This window comes from Elaeis guineensis, chromosome 1 (assembly GCF_000442705.2).
Source record: "Elaeis guineensis isolate ETL-2024a chromosome 1, EG11, whole genome shotgun sequence".
Taxonomy (NCBI): Eukaryota; Viridiplantae; Streptophyta; class Magnoliopsida; order Arecales; family Arecaceae; genus Elaeis; species Elaeis guineensis.
In genome coordinates, this window is record NC_025993.2 from 9,395,425 (window position 1) to 9,416,075 (window position 20,651).

Sequence of the window (20,651 nt, forward strand, 5' to 3'; positions counted from 1 at the left end):
GTTACTGCTGCAGAATATTTAGCAAGCTATAGTACAAAACAATTGTGCCATATAAACCAGATAAAATTACATATACATATATTTATATAAACAATAATTTATAATAATAATTTGCCAGGAAATAACAGAGAGTAAATCATGTTTCATATGGCATGGCTGCTTGCTTATTAGAACTACATAAATTAAGAAGGACCCAAATGCTTTTCCTTTCACCTATACATATTATCAGAGAAATACCTCAGGAAGGTGGGGGTAAAGTCCGCTAATGCATCCTTCTGCTATGGCACCAATTGCCAAAACAGCAGCTTCCCTCTCTTTCCAAGCAGAATCATTTGCAGTTGATAGCTTTTGCTGCAAAAGTTAAAACGATTTAAGAGCATGCCAATGAATTAGAAATAGGCTACTATGGGAGCATTAGCTTTCAAGTATGTAACCAATATATCACCCAAATACAAGTTGTATAATGAAATTTACAGGTTACATATTCAGAGTTAGGCTCAAATCCAGAGCATTTGTCTCCAAATATTTCCTAGTGGAAACATCATGAATATTTAGGGTTTCTTTACTCATGAAACAAAGTAAACAATTTCAACAGTAATGATAGTATGTTTTAGTTTGATCTACAGCATAGTAAAAGCTTCTTACCATTGCACGAAACAATGACCCCTCATTAAAAAAAAAAGAAATTAGCTAAAATTTAATCTACAAATATTTTAAATTTAAAATATTCAAATTAAGATCGATGGTTTGGAATTGCATTAATAGTTTATGACTACATTTTTGCTCACTAGCGATATTACCCCCCTTCCCACTGGCAAGATGCATAGGCTAGAGAGCTCCAAAATAAATAATTTTTGCTTTCTAGCCATCTTATATATCATAGATCATAACCAACAATGCTGATTTTCATTTCGAGGGGACCTTCATTGATTTGCACTAGGAAACATTTGGACCAAATTGCTCTCAAAAGCATTCCATCCTAACTCAGATAATCATACTAGTCTATAAAAGATTATAGAAAGATTAGTGTTTAGCATGTGCTATGAATGCAAGAAGAGGATGGAAATCTATTTAATGCAGGGATGCATTGAGCAACTCAGAAGGCTATTAAACAGTTACGATTCAATCAACCAAAAAAGTATTTCATGGACAGCTCTGATCCATCAAATAAACCCGACCCAAGCACATGCAATACATACAATGATTTGATTGATATTTGAAAGATGAAAATGGTATCATTGATTGATGGCATATTTGATATATGGCATTAATCCGATTATGAGACTTTGTAACTGACATCAGCAATGCAAATGATAAATAATAGCCAAGAAATTATTTGATCAACAGATATAATCGTATCCATCAGTATACTTTTTTTTTTCTAATGTGAATTGACAAATGCACTCCCCTTTTGCTCAACAAATATTCACAGACACAGGAAATATCTGATGAACCGTTATAACCCCATAAACCATGATATCATTTCCACTTTTGATTCAGTATTTATGTAATGTACATATCAGAGACAAAAGAGGGGTTCCATATATGTAGAAAGGGAGTACGTATAAAATTTTACTCAAGATGGAAATTCACTTATCCCAGAAAGAAATCAAGATGAAGATGTACTTGCCAAGACAGGTTGTTCCTATATACAGTATTCCATGCCCTATACAAACAGCGCACCTGCTGGGATTCAAATTAAAAAAAAAAACAAAGAAAAAGAAACCGCAGAACATGCTATAGTTTGGCTTCAAATCCTCTAGCGATATACATAGTGAGATAATTGATGTAGCACAGACTCAGTGATCCATCAGAAGGGACTGAAATCTGAACCAACAATTCACCTGGTTACTGGGCCCTCAACAATCTAACACTTGTTTGGTCTGGAAGATATTTTTATTTTAATATTAACAAGTGGCCCTTCGCAAGAAACTGATGTTAAAGGTCAAAAGTGCTAAAAAGTTGCAGGTGTAACTACTTGATAATGAATTTATTCTAGAGTTAACTATGATTTCTTTTTTCTTTTTATTTTTTTGTAAGCATGTCATCTAATAGCATTGTGATTAAGGCCAAGGTTTTAAATTCCATGAGATGGGGGTGTCCCGGTTTCTTTAAATAATGGGACCGTTCCGGTAGATCATGCATCCCCGTATATATCCCCCATCTCTCTCCCCTTCTTTCCTTTCTTTCTTTCTTTTTATCCTTTCTTTCCTTCCTTCCTTTCATTTTCTTCTACCTTTCTTTTTTTCCTTTCCTTTTTCTTTCCATTTCTTCTACTTTCTTCCCTTTCCTTTTTCTTTCTATTTCTTATCCCTTCCTTTATTTCTTTTCCCCTTTTTTCTTCCTCCTTTCTTTATTTTTCTTTTCCCTTCCTTTCATTCTTTTTTCCTCTCCCCTCCCTTTCTTTCTTTCATTTTCCTTCTTCTTTCCTTTCACTTTTTCCTTTTCTTCATTTTTCCTTTCTTCCTTCCTTTCCTCTTTTTTCTCTCCCCGTATTGATGGGTTTTAGAGTCTCCCATTTTCTCACTAGAATGGGATAGGACAACCAAGAGCCAAGACTTGAAACCATGATTAAGATAATTTTTAAAATCCAGTGGGATAGAGGGCAACCTGCATGTCTCAACCTGGAATCGAGGTTTGAATTTTTTTTTTTTTTTTGGGGGGGGGTGAAGGGGGGCACCTTGATTTTATCTCATACAAGTGCCCCACTCATCCCCCTGCAGTCCCACTCAGAAATAGTTCAAGCATGGGCAAAACTAACACGGCCTCACCATTTTGCTCCCAACTCACTATTTCTAAGGTCCAAGGAGGGTGAATTCCTTTAGCATGAAGCAAGTAACGAGAGACTAGGGAGGAGAGGGAAAGAGAAGACAACAATGAGAGGGTAGTGGTGTACTTGATCTAGCGGCTGACACCCTCTGAAGCATGGTTCGTCGAACCGCCCCAAATCGGATCGATCATTTGGGGCGTGCCGAACCATACCAGTGGCTAACTGGTGCAGTTCATGCATTTGATTTGGAACGCCAGCAAAAATGAAGTGAGGAAGAAGGAAAGAGAGGGAGGGAGAGAGAGGAGATGGAACGAGAGGAACAAGCCAGCGATGGCCGGTGGTGGCCCGTCAAGGCCTTCATGGCTTCACGAGATGCAAGAAAAGAGAGAGAAGGGAGAGAAGTAGAACAAAGGGGTGGGGAGGTTGTCGGAGGGCCATCGAACAGCCCAAAACCGCCCTGCGGCTGTCACGGAGTGTTTTTTTAAAAAACACAATAAATAATGAAGCCAATAATGGGTTCGCCGGCTTCACCAGGCAATTTTGGGCTATCTGATGGCCACAGGAACCACCCGCCATCGGGCGGCCTCCCCACCGCCTTCTCCTCGCTCCTCTTCTTTATCTTCCCCTCTATCTCTCTCTGCTCTCATTTTCTTTCGTAGAGGATCATGGAGCCTAGGACGCCTCGACAACCCTCCAGTATCTTCTGCGATCCTTCGGTGGCCACCACTGACGTCTTCACCGATGTCCCTTTCCTTCGTCCCCCCTCTGTCTTTCTCTTTCTTTCCTTCCCCGATTTATCCCTCGTTTTCGTGTCAGTTCGAATCCGATACGGTCTGATACATAGGCATATCAACTCATACCGCTGATTGGCCAGCACAGAGTCCGATTCTGAGTCAGCAATCCTTACTCCAAAGCGGAGGGGCGAGAGATGTAAAGGGGTTGGTAGCAATAGCGTTATAGATCCATTGAGGCAAGAAGAAGGGTAGGAGGGAGGGCGAGAAGAGAGGGAGAGGGAGGAAATGGCAACGGAGGTCGAGGTGCAAAGAGAGGAGGGAGCAAGGAAGGCGACACGATTGAGAACAACATGGGGAAGGAGTTTCACCTCCCTCAAAACCTCATCAAAACTAATTCAACCAACAGTATTTCTGAATTGTAAGGAGCAAAGTTGTCATTTCAACCCTTAATAAAGCATTGACCTGTTGTGTGTGACCTAAAACATTGTATTTACATTTGTTCTGAGATGCTCCACCATCCCAATTGTAGAGATGGGGCAGGACATACACATCCTATTCCATGGGAAACCCAAGATGCCCCCATCCCATAGAATTTGAATCATTATATTAACAAACTTTAGTTAGATATGCAGTTTAATTTTTGAGCTCCATCAGATTCGATATAATCAAGGATATATTAGAACTACTAACAGAAGGGTTGTACACAAATAGTGAGACTTACGATTTATGAATAATTAAATTTGCCATTTTGCTGAATTAGATTTTGCTACTTACCATATTATACCTCCTCTTGCTCTTTCTTCCATCTACCAATCTCTTCTCTTCAAAAAGCACCCTCTTATTAATATCACTTTGTTGTTTTCACATTCACTTGAAGCATCACTAATTTTATTCAAAACTTGCAAGCAGTTCACTGAGGAAATTGTTCAGCCACCTGATTCTGTGGCAAGATGCCACATATCAGCCGTCCAAGTCCCTTTGCTCATCATTATAATATTATTAGTGAGTTATACAAGTGATATTTGCACTTGTTCCTTTCCAAGTACTGCCATATTTCAGCATTGTTCTTGTTTATTTTGCTAAACCATAAGAAACCAAAGCAGACTGTTGCCACATCTCTTTAAGGAACCACTATATTTAATTAAACTCAAATACGCAAACCAATACAGTCTGAATGGCTTATAAGTTCTGTATTTCACCTTCAAAGCTGCACACAGAAATATTTAAACACCAGATTGGTTGGATCAAAGTCTTATATCACACTACTCTGGACAACTTCAGAAAGGTGAATAAATCAGAATTTGGAGATAAGCTGTACAAGGTACACTCAAGTTTAAAACCACAACCAGCAAGCTTCGACCCAACAATGTGAGCTGGCTTTTTGAAGCTTTCTTCATGGACTCCTATTAAGAACCATCAAGTTTTTGAAACTAGCAAACACTAGACCAACTTGGGCAGACTCTAAGTCTTAGATTCACACGTCATCATCTCCAAAGTAGAAAGAAAGAAATCTTTTCAATCATTTAAAAGCCCATATCTCTTTTGTAATTCCATAGTTCCATATTGTTTTCATGCATGATCACATTATTTTCATAGTTCCATGTTATAAATCATGCAATAGTTTGGACCTGAAGGATTGTTTCAAGGCACAGTCATATTTATGCATGGGGTCAGTTAGTCATCAAGGAAAACCAACATTTTAATGGATTTCTTTTGCTTCTGATTGCGAATGATAAGAAAATAGAATACTCTGTACAGATGTTTTTTATCATGTTTCAAGAAACATGCTCAAAAGGGGTTTTTCAGAACAACACTTTTTTGAAAAAAATGAAACTACCAAAGAGTAGGCATAGCTTGCTCTCACTACATGAACTATGCAACTGCATACTTCCTGACAGGTTAAGTTCAGCAATGGTTTGAAGCCACTGATGATGAAAGGTAGTTCACAGAAAACAAACAGCATAAACAAGGCTACATAAGCAGCAGAGGAGGTAAGATTTGGCCAAAATGAAGCATGCAATTAAAAGAATTTCTTCTGATATCAGGACCAAAATCAGCAGCTATATGTAGTGCAAGAAAATCCTAACTCTAACACATGATAATCCAAACTAAAGTTGGACCTACCACAGTCCAAACAGAAAGACCAAGTAACAAAAAATATGCGCTTAAAAATAGTTCTACCATTTTGATAGAACAGTAACCGATCACAAAAAAATTTTTTATAACTTAAGAACAAACATAGATGACTTTTTACCATTGTAACCATAAAGTATACACTTTTTAAGAGCAAGACCTTATGGTTACCTGAATTAAAGGCATCAATGTAGGAAGAATCTCATCACCAAATACATTTGACAGAATATCCAGTCCAGCTGCACTGCATTTCCGTAAATTCCAAACATTGACAGTGTCATCATCCTGTAGACAGCAGCAATCAAGAACACATAAGCTGAAGAAGTTCAGAGTTGATGATTACAAAGTTGTGGTGTCAAAATCACCAGTTCAAAAAGGCTCAATATTAGTAGCTTGAGTAAGTGATGAGAATAATTATGAACTAAAGCAGAAAATATAAATTAGTAGCCTAAGAACATACATCCTCTTCTTCTCCATTATCAGATCCATGTAATCGTGATGAATGGAAACGAGGCTTCAGATCCTGTTGATCAAGATGCTTTTCTATATAATTCCCAAGCAATAAAAGGATACATATGTACACATTCAAATGAAAAACAAAACAACAACTGTGAAGAAAAATAAAAAACCTGATCCCTATCTGGACAAGATTCATCTTCCTGTTAGGAAAGAAAACTATATGCATTAGAACAAGTTCACCTTGAAAAAAAAATATTAGTAATATGCTAATAATAAAGATAACTCCAAAATGGTAACCACAAGCAAGTGAAACTAGTAAAAAGGATGGCATACCTCTGCATTAACAAGTGACTCATCATCATCAGCATACACCATATTTGACATCAAAACCTACAGGTGTTTGGAATAAAAGTATATACGTTTTAACAAGGTGCAAAACCACATGGTTAAAAATAGATAGTACTGATGGGGGCATAAGAAATACTGGAATCAAGCGAGGTAAAAACTCTCTTAAGCCATCCGGGGGCAAATTAGCATCGCAATATGCTGACCTGAGATGTTAGCCCACATTCAAGATTAGCCACTGATGATATTGCAGATAGCAAGAAAACTACACTTGCTTACTCTTATCATAGACATATATGTCTATACATGTGTATGTGTGTATATGTGGATATATGTATGCATACATGTAGATATATATGTATACATATAATGTGGATATATATGTGTGTATATATAGATATATATGTATGAATGTATGTATATATGTATATGTTAACTCCTTATAAAACGAGTTAGTAATTTTAAAATCGACAATAGACCATTCGAATTGAAGATATAAACTGTTAACCACGATCTAGATTGCAACAAATGCCTAGAAATCAAAATTCACACATTTTGGTGGAATCTAACCTCATCAAACCAGTACAAAAATAACAACTGCACTAGCATAATAAATACGTAATAGGGCACAAAAAAATGAAATCCACTTCATGAATCAAGAGCTACACATCTTAAAACATCAGTAGATGTTCATTAGGTTTTGATGGTTGTATCATAGTAATGCATAGAACCATGCCATTAAAACCATCCATTTTAACACTTGATGATTAGGTTAGACTTTAGAGACCACTAAAATGATTTTTTTTTTCTAAGTATTTTTTTGTAGTGTAGATCATTTTCACCAGGGTGGATCTTAAACTTGGATAGTCCAATATCAATTTTAAACCATTAACTCCTTTTACAAGGAGTGAACATAAAGTGTTTAGTCCAACTATATATATATATATATAACCCACCAATTAATAATAATGTGTATCGTTGATTGCATCTAAAACCGCAAAGCATGGCCTGCTAAACAGGGCCAAATTGCCCAGGTCATCCTATATCGAACCAAACCTGTGCGGCACTAGCACAGTTCGGCATTGTTTTTTGGAAAACAGTGTGAACTGCTCTGAACCAGACGTTTCGAGCGGAATCAGTTAAAAGCGCTTCTTTGCACTGGTTTGAACTAGTTCGCTGCTTCTCACCAATTCAACCCAGTTCGCCGGTTTCCAATAATAGTCTCTATCATTCTATGGCCTGCTGAACCGGGGTGAACCACCTGGTTCACGTACCAAACTGGTAGCTGACCAGTACAGGTCCCTATACCAGCTTGACTAACCTTGCCACAAAGGTTCTATCTAAATTAAGCTCATATCATTTCATGCTACGTAAAGATGAACTTACAGCTAATATTCAGATGGATGTAACATGGTGTATGTTATTTATTTGCAAATGATATAGTGTTGATTATTTTTTTTTTTTAAAAAAAGCAACTTATATAACAAATTGTATTTGCGAAAGAAAGCTTCAGAAGTAAGGGCTTAAAGATCAATAAACAAGAAATAGCATATAAAGAAATGTAATTTTAGTAAGAATGGAAGTGAAGATATAGTTCTAATTCAGATTAATATATATAGATATCACAAATTTGATCGGTTTCATTGTTTGGGATCTATCATATAAAATAATGGGAGATAGACGAAAATATGGGTTCTATTAAATAAAATAATGGGAGATATATGAACATATTTATGATATAATAGAACTAGAGCTGGTTGTATGAAGCGGAGAGGTGCCTCTGGATATCATGTGATCAATGCATACCCAAGAGACTTAAGGGAAAATCCTATGGAGCAATAATAAGGCCTATAGAATATTGGGAGAACAAAGAGGGTTCATGAAAACAGGTTGAGTGTGGAGGGAAATAAGATTGTTAAGGCGGATGTGCATAAAATTGCAAAAGTAAAACTAGAACAGAGAAACTGAGAAATATATATATTAAAGAAGCCATAAGAGTTGCACATAACAATAACAGAGAGATAGATTGAGCATGTACAACAAAGATTTTGTTTGGTGTGGGGGGGGGGGGGGGGCGGACTTATTGAAGATTGTGAAAAAAAAAAAAAAGAAGGGGAAAATTTAAGGTAACATAGGTAGAAGTTCTGAGGAAAGATATTAAGAAGCCAGAAATAATATTATAGTTGGTCCCATACAGAAATTTTTGGAGAATGAGGATATACAAAGCCAACCCTAAACAGCTAGGATGAAGCTGGACGATTACAACTGTCTGAAATCACAAGCATAGAGAATCAACCAATGAAGCCAATATGCATCACGGCTGACATATCAATCAGGCACTAATAAATATGATCTACAGCAATCTATGCGTACATACAAACATAAATACTGTATACATATGTATGTATGTATAGACATAGGCATACATGTATAGATACATATAAAGTGTCACCCTGGTATGTCCCTATATATTTTGAGACATTGGCCAAAATGCTTAATTGAAGATCTCCCTACGGGATTTAGGCCAGCCCATTCAAAAGGTGGTCCTGGACAGTAGAAAAATAGGCCAAGTGCAGTCTATAATTCTGTATTTTTGGTGCTTGGGCCCCGAATCCTATAGGATTTTGGGCCCAAGCATCCCAACAGGCCCTTAATCATTTTGTTTAGTATCTTCAATAGATTTTTTTTAATTAGGAAGCATTACAATAAAGGCATAGAATTATAGTCAACCTTTCCTCCACTCATCGACTGATATATTGATACCTTGATTTTTATATATCAATTGAGATCTTGGGATCTGCTAGTCTCTTTTGAATTATCTCCAGAATTCCACCTTGGCCAAATTGTTATCTCAATTCATCTTGATATTGGTCACAATTGAAATGACCAAGATATTGATCATAAGAAAAAAGCGTCAAAATGGAACTAATAGCATATCTCTTATATATAATGGATATTTTTGCACGACTAATTGTTGGTTGTCCATTCAACAGACATTCACGTGATCTCACATTAAGGGAAAGACCCCGGCAAAACAAGAAGCAATCAACCAAATAAAAACAGGGAGGAAAAAGAAAAGCTCTCCTAGATTCTTTAGAACATGATGACAACAGATTGGCATCAACAGATTGGCATCATAAATGACTTAAGATTTTTCTTTAAAAAATTAGATTTTTAAGAATAGGAAGAAAATGTTTTAAAAGAGTTTTAGAAACCCTTAGATGAAGACAAATATGCTTTCCAATAGAGAAAGAGCAAGACTAGTCCTATTAAAAGATAACCCCTTTAGAAACCCTTAGATTATTGGTGACTCATATTTCTAGAAGTCTTGATGTATATGCTTTGCAATACTTTAAGAGTCTCGATATACATAATTTCACATGCATAGCACATGCCTAAGACGAGTACTATCGAAAGGTACCCTTTTACAGCCAAGGGACAAAAGGAAAAGGAGCCTTATATTGCATCTTCACAACTCTAAGCCAATGTTTATGAACACAATTTGGTATCTTCTTGTGTAAATCCTACAATTAAATCATAGAATGCTGATGAATCCATGCCACTATATTTTCATGAACATGTTTGCAGATCCCAGAAGTTAAAAAGTGCACTGTAAATGATTTTAAACAAATATCAAAACTAAAGAATAAAAACATATGTACAAGAAATATCAATGTATCCCAAACAAATAATCTAAAGAGCGGTGCAGAATCTTGCAAAATTAACAGAATATATATATATGTATGTATGTATGTATGTATACAAATATTAAAACTAAAGAATAAAAACATATGTACAAGAAATATCAATGCATCTTAAACAAATAATCTAAAGAGCTGTGCAGAATCTTGCAAAATTAACAGAATATATGTATGTATGTATGTCAGAAAATATCATAACAAAAATCAAGGGAATAATGATCTGATTCATATTTGTAAGTATACTTTTGCCCTTAAAAGTTAAAATATTAGCAAACATGGTGGAATGAGAATCAATTGAATACATATTTAAGGACCTTGGTTTAAGATACAGTGGCCTTTTACCACAATAAATTTAATTATTCTATTATACTAATTAATGTAACAAATTTTCTACAAGGGCCCCTTTTTTCTCGCTTAAAAATGAGCATCCAAAAAGTTCATTTTAAATGTCAGATAACCATAATTGGACTTTGTTGACATCACAAAACATGCCTCATTTTTTAAGCTTTCACTATGCAACAAGCATCTCATGATTACCAAAAATCATACCAAGCAACTCAGATGAAACTTAAGGTTTGTATTTAACTAATATAAAAGATTGTATTTAACTAATATATAACCATGAAAACTACAAATATCGGACTGCTAATCAATCACATATGTATTTTGTGAGCTTATAATCATAGCATGATATTGGCAAAGGATTTACCAAAATTCACAAGCCTCCAGAGCAACCTCATCATCAGGATCCTTGTTAGCTTGCAAGATGTATTCAATCACATTTCTCAAATGTGGCTGCAGTATAAAGATCAAACATCAATTAAAGATGAAAAGAAATTTCAGGGTGGACCTGTGCAACTTATTGTGGATCTCAATCAGGATTTATGAACCCAATCGTCAAACATTATAAACGAGGACCAGGTATGATGTACAAATAAACACCCAAAAAAGTAGCACAACTAGCAAAATGCAAGGTGAGAATTATGAATACAAAAACTAAATAAATGTAGAACAACAACAGAGAATTGGAGAACAAATGGATCCATTGTACCTACCTCCAAGAATGATGGTCGGACTTCAATTAGCTGAACAAATGCAGCACAAACCTACGCATCACAAAAAAATGTGGGTAATGAACATCACAAAGTTTAAGATACAAAACATTTCTAAATCATGACCGAATAGTTTGGATGAGAAAGGCAACCAAATGTTAAATACTAAACACCAGAACAAGCATGAATTTCGGTTATAGAGGCACAAGTGCTGGTCATCCGACCTGCATGAAAAATGATTATGGCAGCCCCATAATCATCACTAGTTTTCGAGGATTTCTAATACCAATAAGTATTTAAAATTTGGAAATGAAAAATTATGGTGTATCAATTTCAGAGATGGAATTTTCACAAAGTATAGGGCTTCAAAAACTACAGACCAATTTCCGAACATCTGCAGAAGAATCATGAGCAAGAGCAAACAATCCCTGAAGGTATTGATCCATGGACATAAACAAGGCCTGCACAATGGTTCACATTATGTGTCAAAGATAAGCTTTGATTTTGCTAATACTGAAAACAAGATGTTGGATTCACTTACTGTGGGCATCACTACAATAAACTGATTAAGAGAATCCAGTGATAGCTTTCTGAGTACCGCATGTGGAGACTGAAAAAACTGAACAAAAGAAAAAGGATTATTCAATCTCTAACCTCAAATTACAGGTTTCTATTAACAGAGATTACAGAGGGCATTTTAGCTATGAAATAATTAAATTTTCAGATACTCAAATCACCTGTAATAATCTTGGAATTAAAATGTTTATCGGCCGTTCAGATAATCCGGGAACATCAACATCAAGCTCTTCTGGAATGTCCTCACAAATCTGACATTGCAGATTAAAGAGAAAAATAATAGCCATAGTCTCTAACATAGAACTTTTCAGATATTCCAGATAATCACTAGAAGGCATTTGTCCTCATTATGACCTGTTTTATATTGTTCTCTACAGATATAGTCGTACAAGGAGGCTTAGCTAGAAAACTGCAATCATTATGGAGTAGCTTTTGAAGATTGATAAGAATTAAGGGATTCTTCTTCTCTAGGTATGAGACTTTGTTAACGAACAACACTAGCGATAGGCTCCAGTGCATGTTTAAGTGTTCAATCATTCCAATTTCTAAGAATTTTGAATTTCTTCTTACAAAAAAATTGTACCGATGTAACACTGACGCCCATGTGTACAGTGTGGGCTGAAGATACCCAAGTTCCAGGTTACACAAGTTGTGATTTTCCAATAGTATTCTGCCATCCCCCCCCCCCCCGAACAAAAAACAAAAAAAACCCTGTTAGCTTTTTCCTTTGTATGATTATCCTTTTTTGTGCATCTCCTTTTCTATAGCATTATGAGCAAATTGATCATAGCTTTGACTGCAGGGAAAAAAGAAAGAATAACCTCAATCCCCAAAAGAATACAAAAGAATGCTTTAAGCATCCAACTTAAACAATAAGTAGGTCTTAAATCATGTTAATCTTATCCATGATTTTCATAAAGTCATGGCCTTTGAATGCAAACTCTAAGGTCAATAGATAAATCATCATAACATTTCCAATGTTACAGTCAAAAGTAGGCATCAATAGATAATAAGCTTCTTGAGAACTAAGAGGGTGTTGCGAATAGGACTTGTCTTCGCACCATGGAAGGGCTTTGACACTGCAGAGCTGAGTTCACCACTGATCCATCATGAATTGCATGCCCAGCCATCCCATACAAGCTTATACTTAAGCATTTTATCTTGCATAATAACTTCAAATATTTTTTTAGACAGGCATTCATAAATTAGTATCAATTACACCTACAGGAGGTTGTACTGTAGTACATATATTTGAACAAATATGTCAAAATTTAGCTGTCTGCAGAGTTCCTCAGAATCACACCATTCCGAGATAATTCAAAAAGAACAAGTCTTTGATTTGAAGTCAGTGGGTTCTTAGTTAAGGTTTCTTTTTCTTTTTCTTTTTTCTTTGGTTGGTGTTGGGGGGGGGGGATGTAAAGTACTAAAAAAGAGCTATAGCATTACTGATATAAGATTTTTCTTAATAAATATGGATCTGGTATTAATATAAGATTTTGCTTAATAAGTTTTCAAAAAAAAAGCACAAACTATGGATCTGATTGAAAGAATCCACCTTGTATATGGCATCCATGGCACCTTCCATATGATTTGTGTCATTACCGTCCAAGCAATGAACGAGAGCTTGCAACAGCTCCGGCCAGCCAACAACTCGCCCTAATTGAACAAGAACACTAATAACTGTACCAACTGTGGATCTGATGGTCCTGTCTGTCGCCCCTAAACATGGCAACAACTCCGACTTAATATATTGCTGGTGCGAAGGAGACAAGGAACTGAAAGTCACCCTGAGATTGTTTTTCAATAGTAATCCAGCAGCCTGCCGTATTTCAACTGATTTACCCTGTTTTGTTTGAAAAATGGAGGACAATCAACTGTCAGCAATATCTTTTAACATGGCAAGCTGCAAATAGATACTAGTTTACCAATAATGAATCTCATGCCCAAACATTTAGCTGCGGTAAAGAAATAAGATATAGATAAAAGCATACCAAATGAGAATTGTAAAAAGAGAATATATAAAAATTATCTCGTAATAACATAAGATCAAGTTAACTTGTATCTTATTCTGAAATAAGGTAATTAATTGACCAAGGATTCAAGTCCCGACGGGGCATCCTGGGGGGCACCGAAATGAGGTACCATCCCATGTGTCGAGACAGGGCCGTCCCACTAGCATCTCAGTGTCCCAATCGGGACGCCTTAGGACATACTCTATCCCAAAGTATCGGGATGGAGCAGGACAGTGACACGTCCCGTTCCATGAGAAAACCAAGATAACCCCGTCCCACGAAATTTAAAACCTTGTAATTGACAACAAAAACAAATTGCAAATATCAATTTAAATGTTTCCCATTTGTAGAAACACACAAACCACAAAGTCCTTTCAGAAGACACATAGAAATACACAACCATAAAAAGGTCAAGACCCCAAGGCCACCCAACTCACAAGGGAGTAAAAAAGGCAAACATGACCAATCATCCCTGGGTTTTGCATACACATCCATTCCCTCAATAGCAACCTACTCATGAAACAATAATGCTTAAAAATTTCCATTGCCGTAAACGGATTTCAATAATGAATCCACTGTCGACTTCCAACCTCCCACCAAACTAGTTAAAGAAATCATCCAATATGAACAATTTCCTTTGTTGATATATGGCCTGCTCCGCTCAATCAACAGTGCATTGACATTCTTGGGGAAAAACTAGAACTATGACAAAATCTACACCAAAATCCTTCAGGAATCCTGATGTGGCAGAGAGCACAGAAAAACAACTCCTCTAATTCACTTAAAAAAAAAAAAAAATCGATCAGGTGGTTCTACAGTCACTATCATCTACAAATATTATCACAGTTTACATAGTGAACTCATAAAATTGTTAATAAATAATTAAGCCTCAGCTGAAACAGACTGATTGAAAACCTTATGAAGCAAGCACAACAATAATCACAGGGGTCATGTAGACAGGGATTTTAACAAAAAAAAAAAAAAAGCCTTTCGCTCCCCATCTCCATTCTTAGGATGTAAACAGATCAGTTCCGGACCATCAGTGTATGCATATCCATAAGTATTTTTATTTGGCAAATAATAGCATGGATATAGATAGAGGTATCGGTTTAACGCTAAATTTGGAGCAATATTTGTTGAAATGGCTTTAGATATAAATTGGATAGTGATAATATGAATATCAACGCAGATATATATTGATATTAAATTTTATTGATACAACATTATCCCACTTTAAGTTTTGTTGACCGATAAAAAGTTAAGTGTATAAGCCACCCAATTTCCTTTTATTATGATATAAAAAAGGAACAAGCATGTAATTGCATCCACTTAATCAGCTGACATTGAGTGTATCCTAAGATTCCTAACAGTTTTACTAAGTTACATATTTTGGATTAACATATTGATTGTTAATAATGCAACATGCAAAATCAAATATATCACCACAGATATCACTGAATGAAAACTAAATTAAATAAAAGACATATCGAAGATGACACTCACTGTTCTAAAATGCGGTGCATGAGACCACTTGTGCGGCAGACTGGCAGCATATATGGATATGATCCCCTGACTGCACCGCATACCCTCCCTATATGTAGATACTATATGCAATCAGGGCACAACAAACTGACAATTTTCCTTGCACTTTGCGGACACATATGCAGTAAGATTAGAACCGTGGCTGCATATACAGCTCACTTATCCTGGTTACCTCATATATAGCCCTTTTAGCATTGTGTGACTACATAGATGGCTACTATTGTAGTCACATGAAAGTAAGGCAGGTTCAAGCTAATGGGGGATCCGATATGGGTTTCAAGCAAGACAATAACATGTATTTTAACAATGTAGATATGTTAATTATGTCATAATTATCCCTTGATAACATTGATGTAACTAACTTTCCTTTGGAGTTTATAAAAGCTAAATAAAACTAAACAGGATTGCAAACAAAATTGGATATTCAAATATCTATCAGATATTGCTCCATCTATATCCATATTTGCTATTTCTTTACGGATGTTTTATTTTGTATACATGTCTGAAACTCTGAATACATTATCGCATGGAGACAAATGAAAACAGATATTATCCGACTCACTTTCACTCCTATCCATTCTCATATTAAGCTCCACCTAGATTACTCAATCTGCATAACAAGAAAATAAGAGCTACAAGGTTCTAAACGTATGAGCCAATCTTAAAATCCTGTCACGGATTGACCCAAGGTCTAATGTTTTTCTCAAAACTTCAAAACCAAAACAGAACCATTTCAATTTCTACAGAAACCAATATAAAACCAGGGTTGGCCTCAAAATTTTAAATGACACTAACTCGGTGACCAATCTTGTTATTTGCAGTAATTTTTTGCTATTTCATCACTTCATTAGATGTTTGCGAGCATTTTCCCTAAGTTAAATCTATATATTGTGAATTTTAGAATATCTGGACTGATGGTTCCATGAGGATTAAAAAAATTCTGAGGGGAAGTTAATTTCAAGGTTACAAACTTGATTCTGATTTCAGGTTCTATTGAGCTTGTGGAGGTTTAGTTTTGTCAATTCCAGTGTGTCATCAAAATCAGGATAAATTCAAAATATTTTTTTTAAAAAAAAAGAAAAAAAAAAGAAGCCAAAAGAAGATATTACAGCCCATCTTAAAATTTTGTGATATGTAGCATTTTAATATGTGGCTTTGACAATTTTAGGCTGAAGTTAATACCAGATATAAGTAAACTTTATAAAATATACTGTTGTAACATTATTATATCATTATTTGTTTCTTGAACATCAGCATTTTCGGGAAAAAAATCATTACATTTAATGACCATAAATCCTTTTAGTGTATGGTGTATTCAATTTTCTTCTTCATTTTTCAAGCATAATCCATAAAAAAAAAAGAACCCAAACATTTCTATCTCATATATATATGGCTAAGTGATTATTCAATTATATTTTACATTTATTTTATTTAAAAATAGTTGTCCTTACTATGAATTGCAGTGTCGTCTATTTAGTTGTTTTCAGTAGTCCTTGTAAAGTGCAACGATAGGGCAAGTTTTAAGAAGCTTTAGCCCATCAAGGTTTATGCTCATAGTTAACCCTCTTTTAAATCAAGAAATAAAAGAAAATTTTTGAAATTGATATTATATACTTAAATAAATTAAAAAATAACTTCTATCTGCTAGAAATACTAAAAAAATCCATGGCTACCTTAAAATCAGCTTCAGCCGAAACTGGCAGAAACCGCTGAGATGGACCAAGACTAGTCAATTTTGTCTGAAACTGACCAAAAGCAGTTAAAACTGACCAAAGCCTGAAATCTAGGGTTAGTTTCAGTACAGTCTTGCTTTGGAGAAATGAATCAATATAAAAGAAACTTAGAATCTTGGATAATTATTTGACAAGGGTTTGGGAATCCTAGAATCCAAAGATCATAGACATTATTATCACCATATGATATATTGCCATCAAATAAAAAAATATATATCTTATACCTAGACATGATTTTTAAATTTTACTTTTTAGAAATTTTTAAAATGCCTATAGTGGAAAACCACCACAATAATGCACCCAAAGGTCACAAACAACATAACAAACTTACAGAATGCTGTCTAACTTACTTTTCATCTTACTTTATTTTTCTTTGTTTTATGTAACATTTTTCCTAAATTTAATGTATCTTTTTGGGATATTTTTTAATTGTCTCTATTAGAATTGATGAAATTGTTGACAACTCATTTAGCTCAGATGGACAAGAAGCAATAACAAGCCTTTAAACCAATATCTTAAGTTTTCATATCTACACTTGTATAAGTAGTTTACCAATATCTTAAGTTTTCATATCTACACTTGTATAAGTAGTTTACTTATATGATATGATATGATGTGCCCTCGTACTGACACTTGCCAACCTATTGGAGTCAGCATAATACCCATACTATGTGATGCTGTGAGGCATAACAAGACCCTGGACTTTACATGTACCATACCAGGTCGATATGGTACCCATAGACCGCCTGGTTGGTACTTAACATGCTCCTTTAAACCTTGCATGGACCCAAACACCTTCACCTCTCTACCACCAGAATAATAAATAGTTTTGGTATTCAAGTGAAAGATACAAACGGTGTAGCAAATATTAGCCACAGCCCACCTGACATTCAACAACTGACTACCCTCCAAATATAAATTCTATCATCAATCTCCAACCTTCTACCTTGCAACAAGTGTAGCACCTCTTTGCAAACAATGTCTCTCAAAAGGAACAAAATGATTACATTTGCCTAACTGACATGTCATTACTTCCCTAAAATGTCTTCCAGTGATTATTCTGTACCAATCTGCCTCTCCATCAATCTCCACTCCATTTTTGTTTACTTAGGAGTTCAAATATACCGTTGTGAAATGCAGTTTCCCTTTATTCAAGATATATAGGTCATCCATAAATTTAGAAAATTCCCTATTCCTCCTAGAACTTCTAATCCCTCCACCACCCTCTCTTAAAAACACAAGGATGATTCATTTTCCTTCTATCACAATCATGAATTAAATGATAAAATTCTCAAAATAGGATCTACAACATGCGTCAAATTTTAAAGTGCAAAAGATCCATAATTTCGATGAACTTGACAGATATCCAACATGTCAGCCGTCTAAACCAAACTCTACTTTCAGCCTTAGTGAATATGGGTAAAGAAAAAGATCCAACCCTAGAGCAGCGAGTGAGATGACCAAATTAACAATCATCCACTCTCTTTCTCTAACCTACCACTTACAATCTGATCGGTAAGCATGTGCTCAATATTGAATATAAAAGTTCTGCCAGTTCCACTCAGCCATGTATTGCAAATACAAGCACTTTCACATCCTGACACACCATAACCACCAATCATTTTCAGCCATACTCCACATCCAACTTAAGTTTTCTAAAATTAGAAATAATAATAGAGACATCAGTTCTTGTGGCCACAAACCTTGCACGGTTACTTCAATAAGTCATGGACCCATCTGCAATAAGTTACTAACAGAAAAGCAAGTTTTCAAAGGACTATCAAAATATGAATTCTCATCCAGTAGAATGATCACTTATCACGGACTTCCCTCATGTCTACAACAAGAAGTATGTGTATTGCATTTTATCCATTAATACACTAGAACCACACTTAAGCATACATAATAATTAAAATAACAAATTTAAGTATCAAGATTTCATTTAAACTCAAGTTACAATACAAAAACTGGGGGGAAAGGAGAATCAGAAAAAATATGCTTACAGCATTGCTACTTGAAAAACAAATGAAAAATAAAACTACTATATTAAATATGTGTTTTTAATAACAAGAGAACCACAAATGAGTATGCTATATGCCTTCTTCACCTGTGTTGATCAAAATGCTGTTTTCTGTTTTTGCTTTTCATAGTGGATCTTAGTTCCTGATTCTTAACATTTTTTATAAGTGTTACACAGAAGAGAAAAACAATAAATTAGCCAAGAGTACCAATAACACCTTAAGGTCTATGGCACCAAATCTGTTAAACCAACTGAAACAATATTGAACAGGCTGGTACTACCACAACTTGTCTTTTCAGTAACTTGCTCGCGCATACCAATCTTTCCAGTGAACCGGCAAAAGCAAGCTTTTCTGAATCTAGCCGATAAGCCCATGTTTTTGCCACATAACCAATTACCCACATACTCACTTAAACCCATAATATTCCAATGCGGAATCCGAAAACTCAACCACAAGAATTCTACAAATCTATTTCCGTATAATTTCCTAATCAAACAGAAATCATGACCCACCGGGATATACAACTTTTTTTTGGTCCAATCATCTCAAACCATTTATAAATGGCCCAGAAAACAGGAATCATCGCATGACACCCGCAAACTTCTATACCTTCTTCCGCGAATATTATTAGAAAGACTCTCGAACCACATCATGATCAAATCAAACTCATCAAAGAGCAACCAAACACCCCATACAACAACAACCAGCAATCGAAACTAAAACTTGCAAAAACCCTAACAAATCCCGCATCAAAGAAGTAACCATAAAACGTCTCCGTCAATACAAAATCCATATAAAGTAGAGATATAAGAAAAAAGAGAGAAGGCCAAGAAGAAGAGGGAGAAGAAGCCAAGGAGGAGACCTCGGCGTGGGCAAGGATGAAGACGAGATAGTTATTGAAATCGGGAAACTGGCTGTAGTGCTGGAGCTGCTGCCAAATCCGTGGCTGATCGGAGTTAGGGGAGATTTGCTGCTCCAAGAGGCCGCAGATCTCGCGGAGCCCCTCCTCCTGGGGCTGCCACAGGGCCGCCGCCGCCGCCATGGCTCCTCTGCCGCCACCGATCGGAGAAGAGAAGAGAGGGGAGGGCAAGGAACGGATCTTCGGGTGCGTATGGGAGGGTGGGGTGTGTGGGCGATTCTGTGAGGTAAAAAGAGGAGGCGGTGCGCTTCTTCGATGATGGCAGCGCGTGCGGCGGTGACGTGAATTTTTGAGCTAGGGAGGGGGTAAAAGAGGAAGGAGGATTTTATGGAGGGGTAGGAAACGGTAAAATCCGAAGACCAAGAGAAGAGCGTGGACTGTTGTCGGATTTTTTATTTATTAGAGTCGGTGTATATACGGTGCTCCATTTTTTTTGTTTCAAAATATCTCTATGCGAAAAAAATAAAATACCAATCAAATAATTTTTTAATTCTTATTTGATCTCATTTATTAAAAATATATATATAATAATATAAATTTTATTATGATATCAATTATGATATACATGATATTTTAAAATTCATGATTAGTAAATGCTGCATGTTAAGCATATGTTTGATAAAAATATATGGAATTGTATGGTGATGTTCTATG

The 20,651-nt window shown here is 35.7% G+C and overlaps 1 protein-coding gene across 2 annotated transcripts in view; it reads right to left on the reverse strand.

Annotated features, from left to right (window-relative positions):
- The window catches only part of LOC105036626 (transportin-1), a 41,116-nt gene extending 20,837 nt beyond the window's left edge, over positions 1-20,279 (reverse strand). Inside the window, exons 1-14 of one of the 2 annotated variants that reach the window (XM_073249291.1) lie at positions 19,941-20,074; positions 15,286-15,373; positions 13,326-13,613; positions 11,932-12,021; positions 11,736-11,813; positions 11,575-11,655; positions 11,198-11,248; positions 10,852-10,937; positions 6,581-6,647; positions 6,430-6,486; positions 6,267-6,296; positions 6,098-6,160; positions 5,809-5,922; positions 238-351 (exon numbers count right to left, since the gene is read on the reverse strand). In XM_073249291.1, coding sequence (XP_073105392.1) covers positions 238-351; positions 5,809-5,922; positions 6,098-6,160; positions 6,267-6,296; positions 6,430-6,486; positions 6,581-6,647; positions 10,852-10,937; positions 11,198-11,248; positions 11,575-11,655; positions 11,736-11,813; positions 11,932-12,021; positions 13,326-13,613; positions 15,286-15,366 — 1,200 coding nt within the window. In that variant the 5' untranslated portion in view covers positions 15,367-15,373; positions 19,941-20,074. Of the gene's footprint in view, positions 1-237; positions 352-5,808; positions 5,923-6,097; positions 6,161-6,266; positions 6,297-6,429; positions 6,487-6,580; positions 6,648-10,851; positions 10,938-11,197; positions 11,249-11,574; positions 11,656-11,735; positions 11,814-11,931; positions 12,022-13,325; positions 13,614-15,285; positions 15,374-19,940 lie in introns of both variants that reach the window. The other variant, XM_010912379.4, reaches the window with a different exon arrangement.
- Between the last annotated feature and the right edge of the window lie 372 nt (positions 20,280-20,651).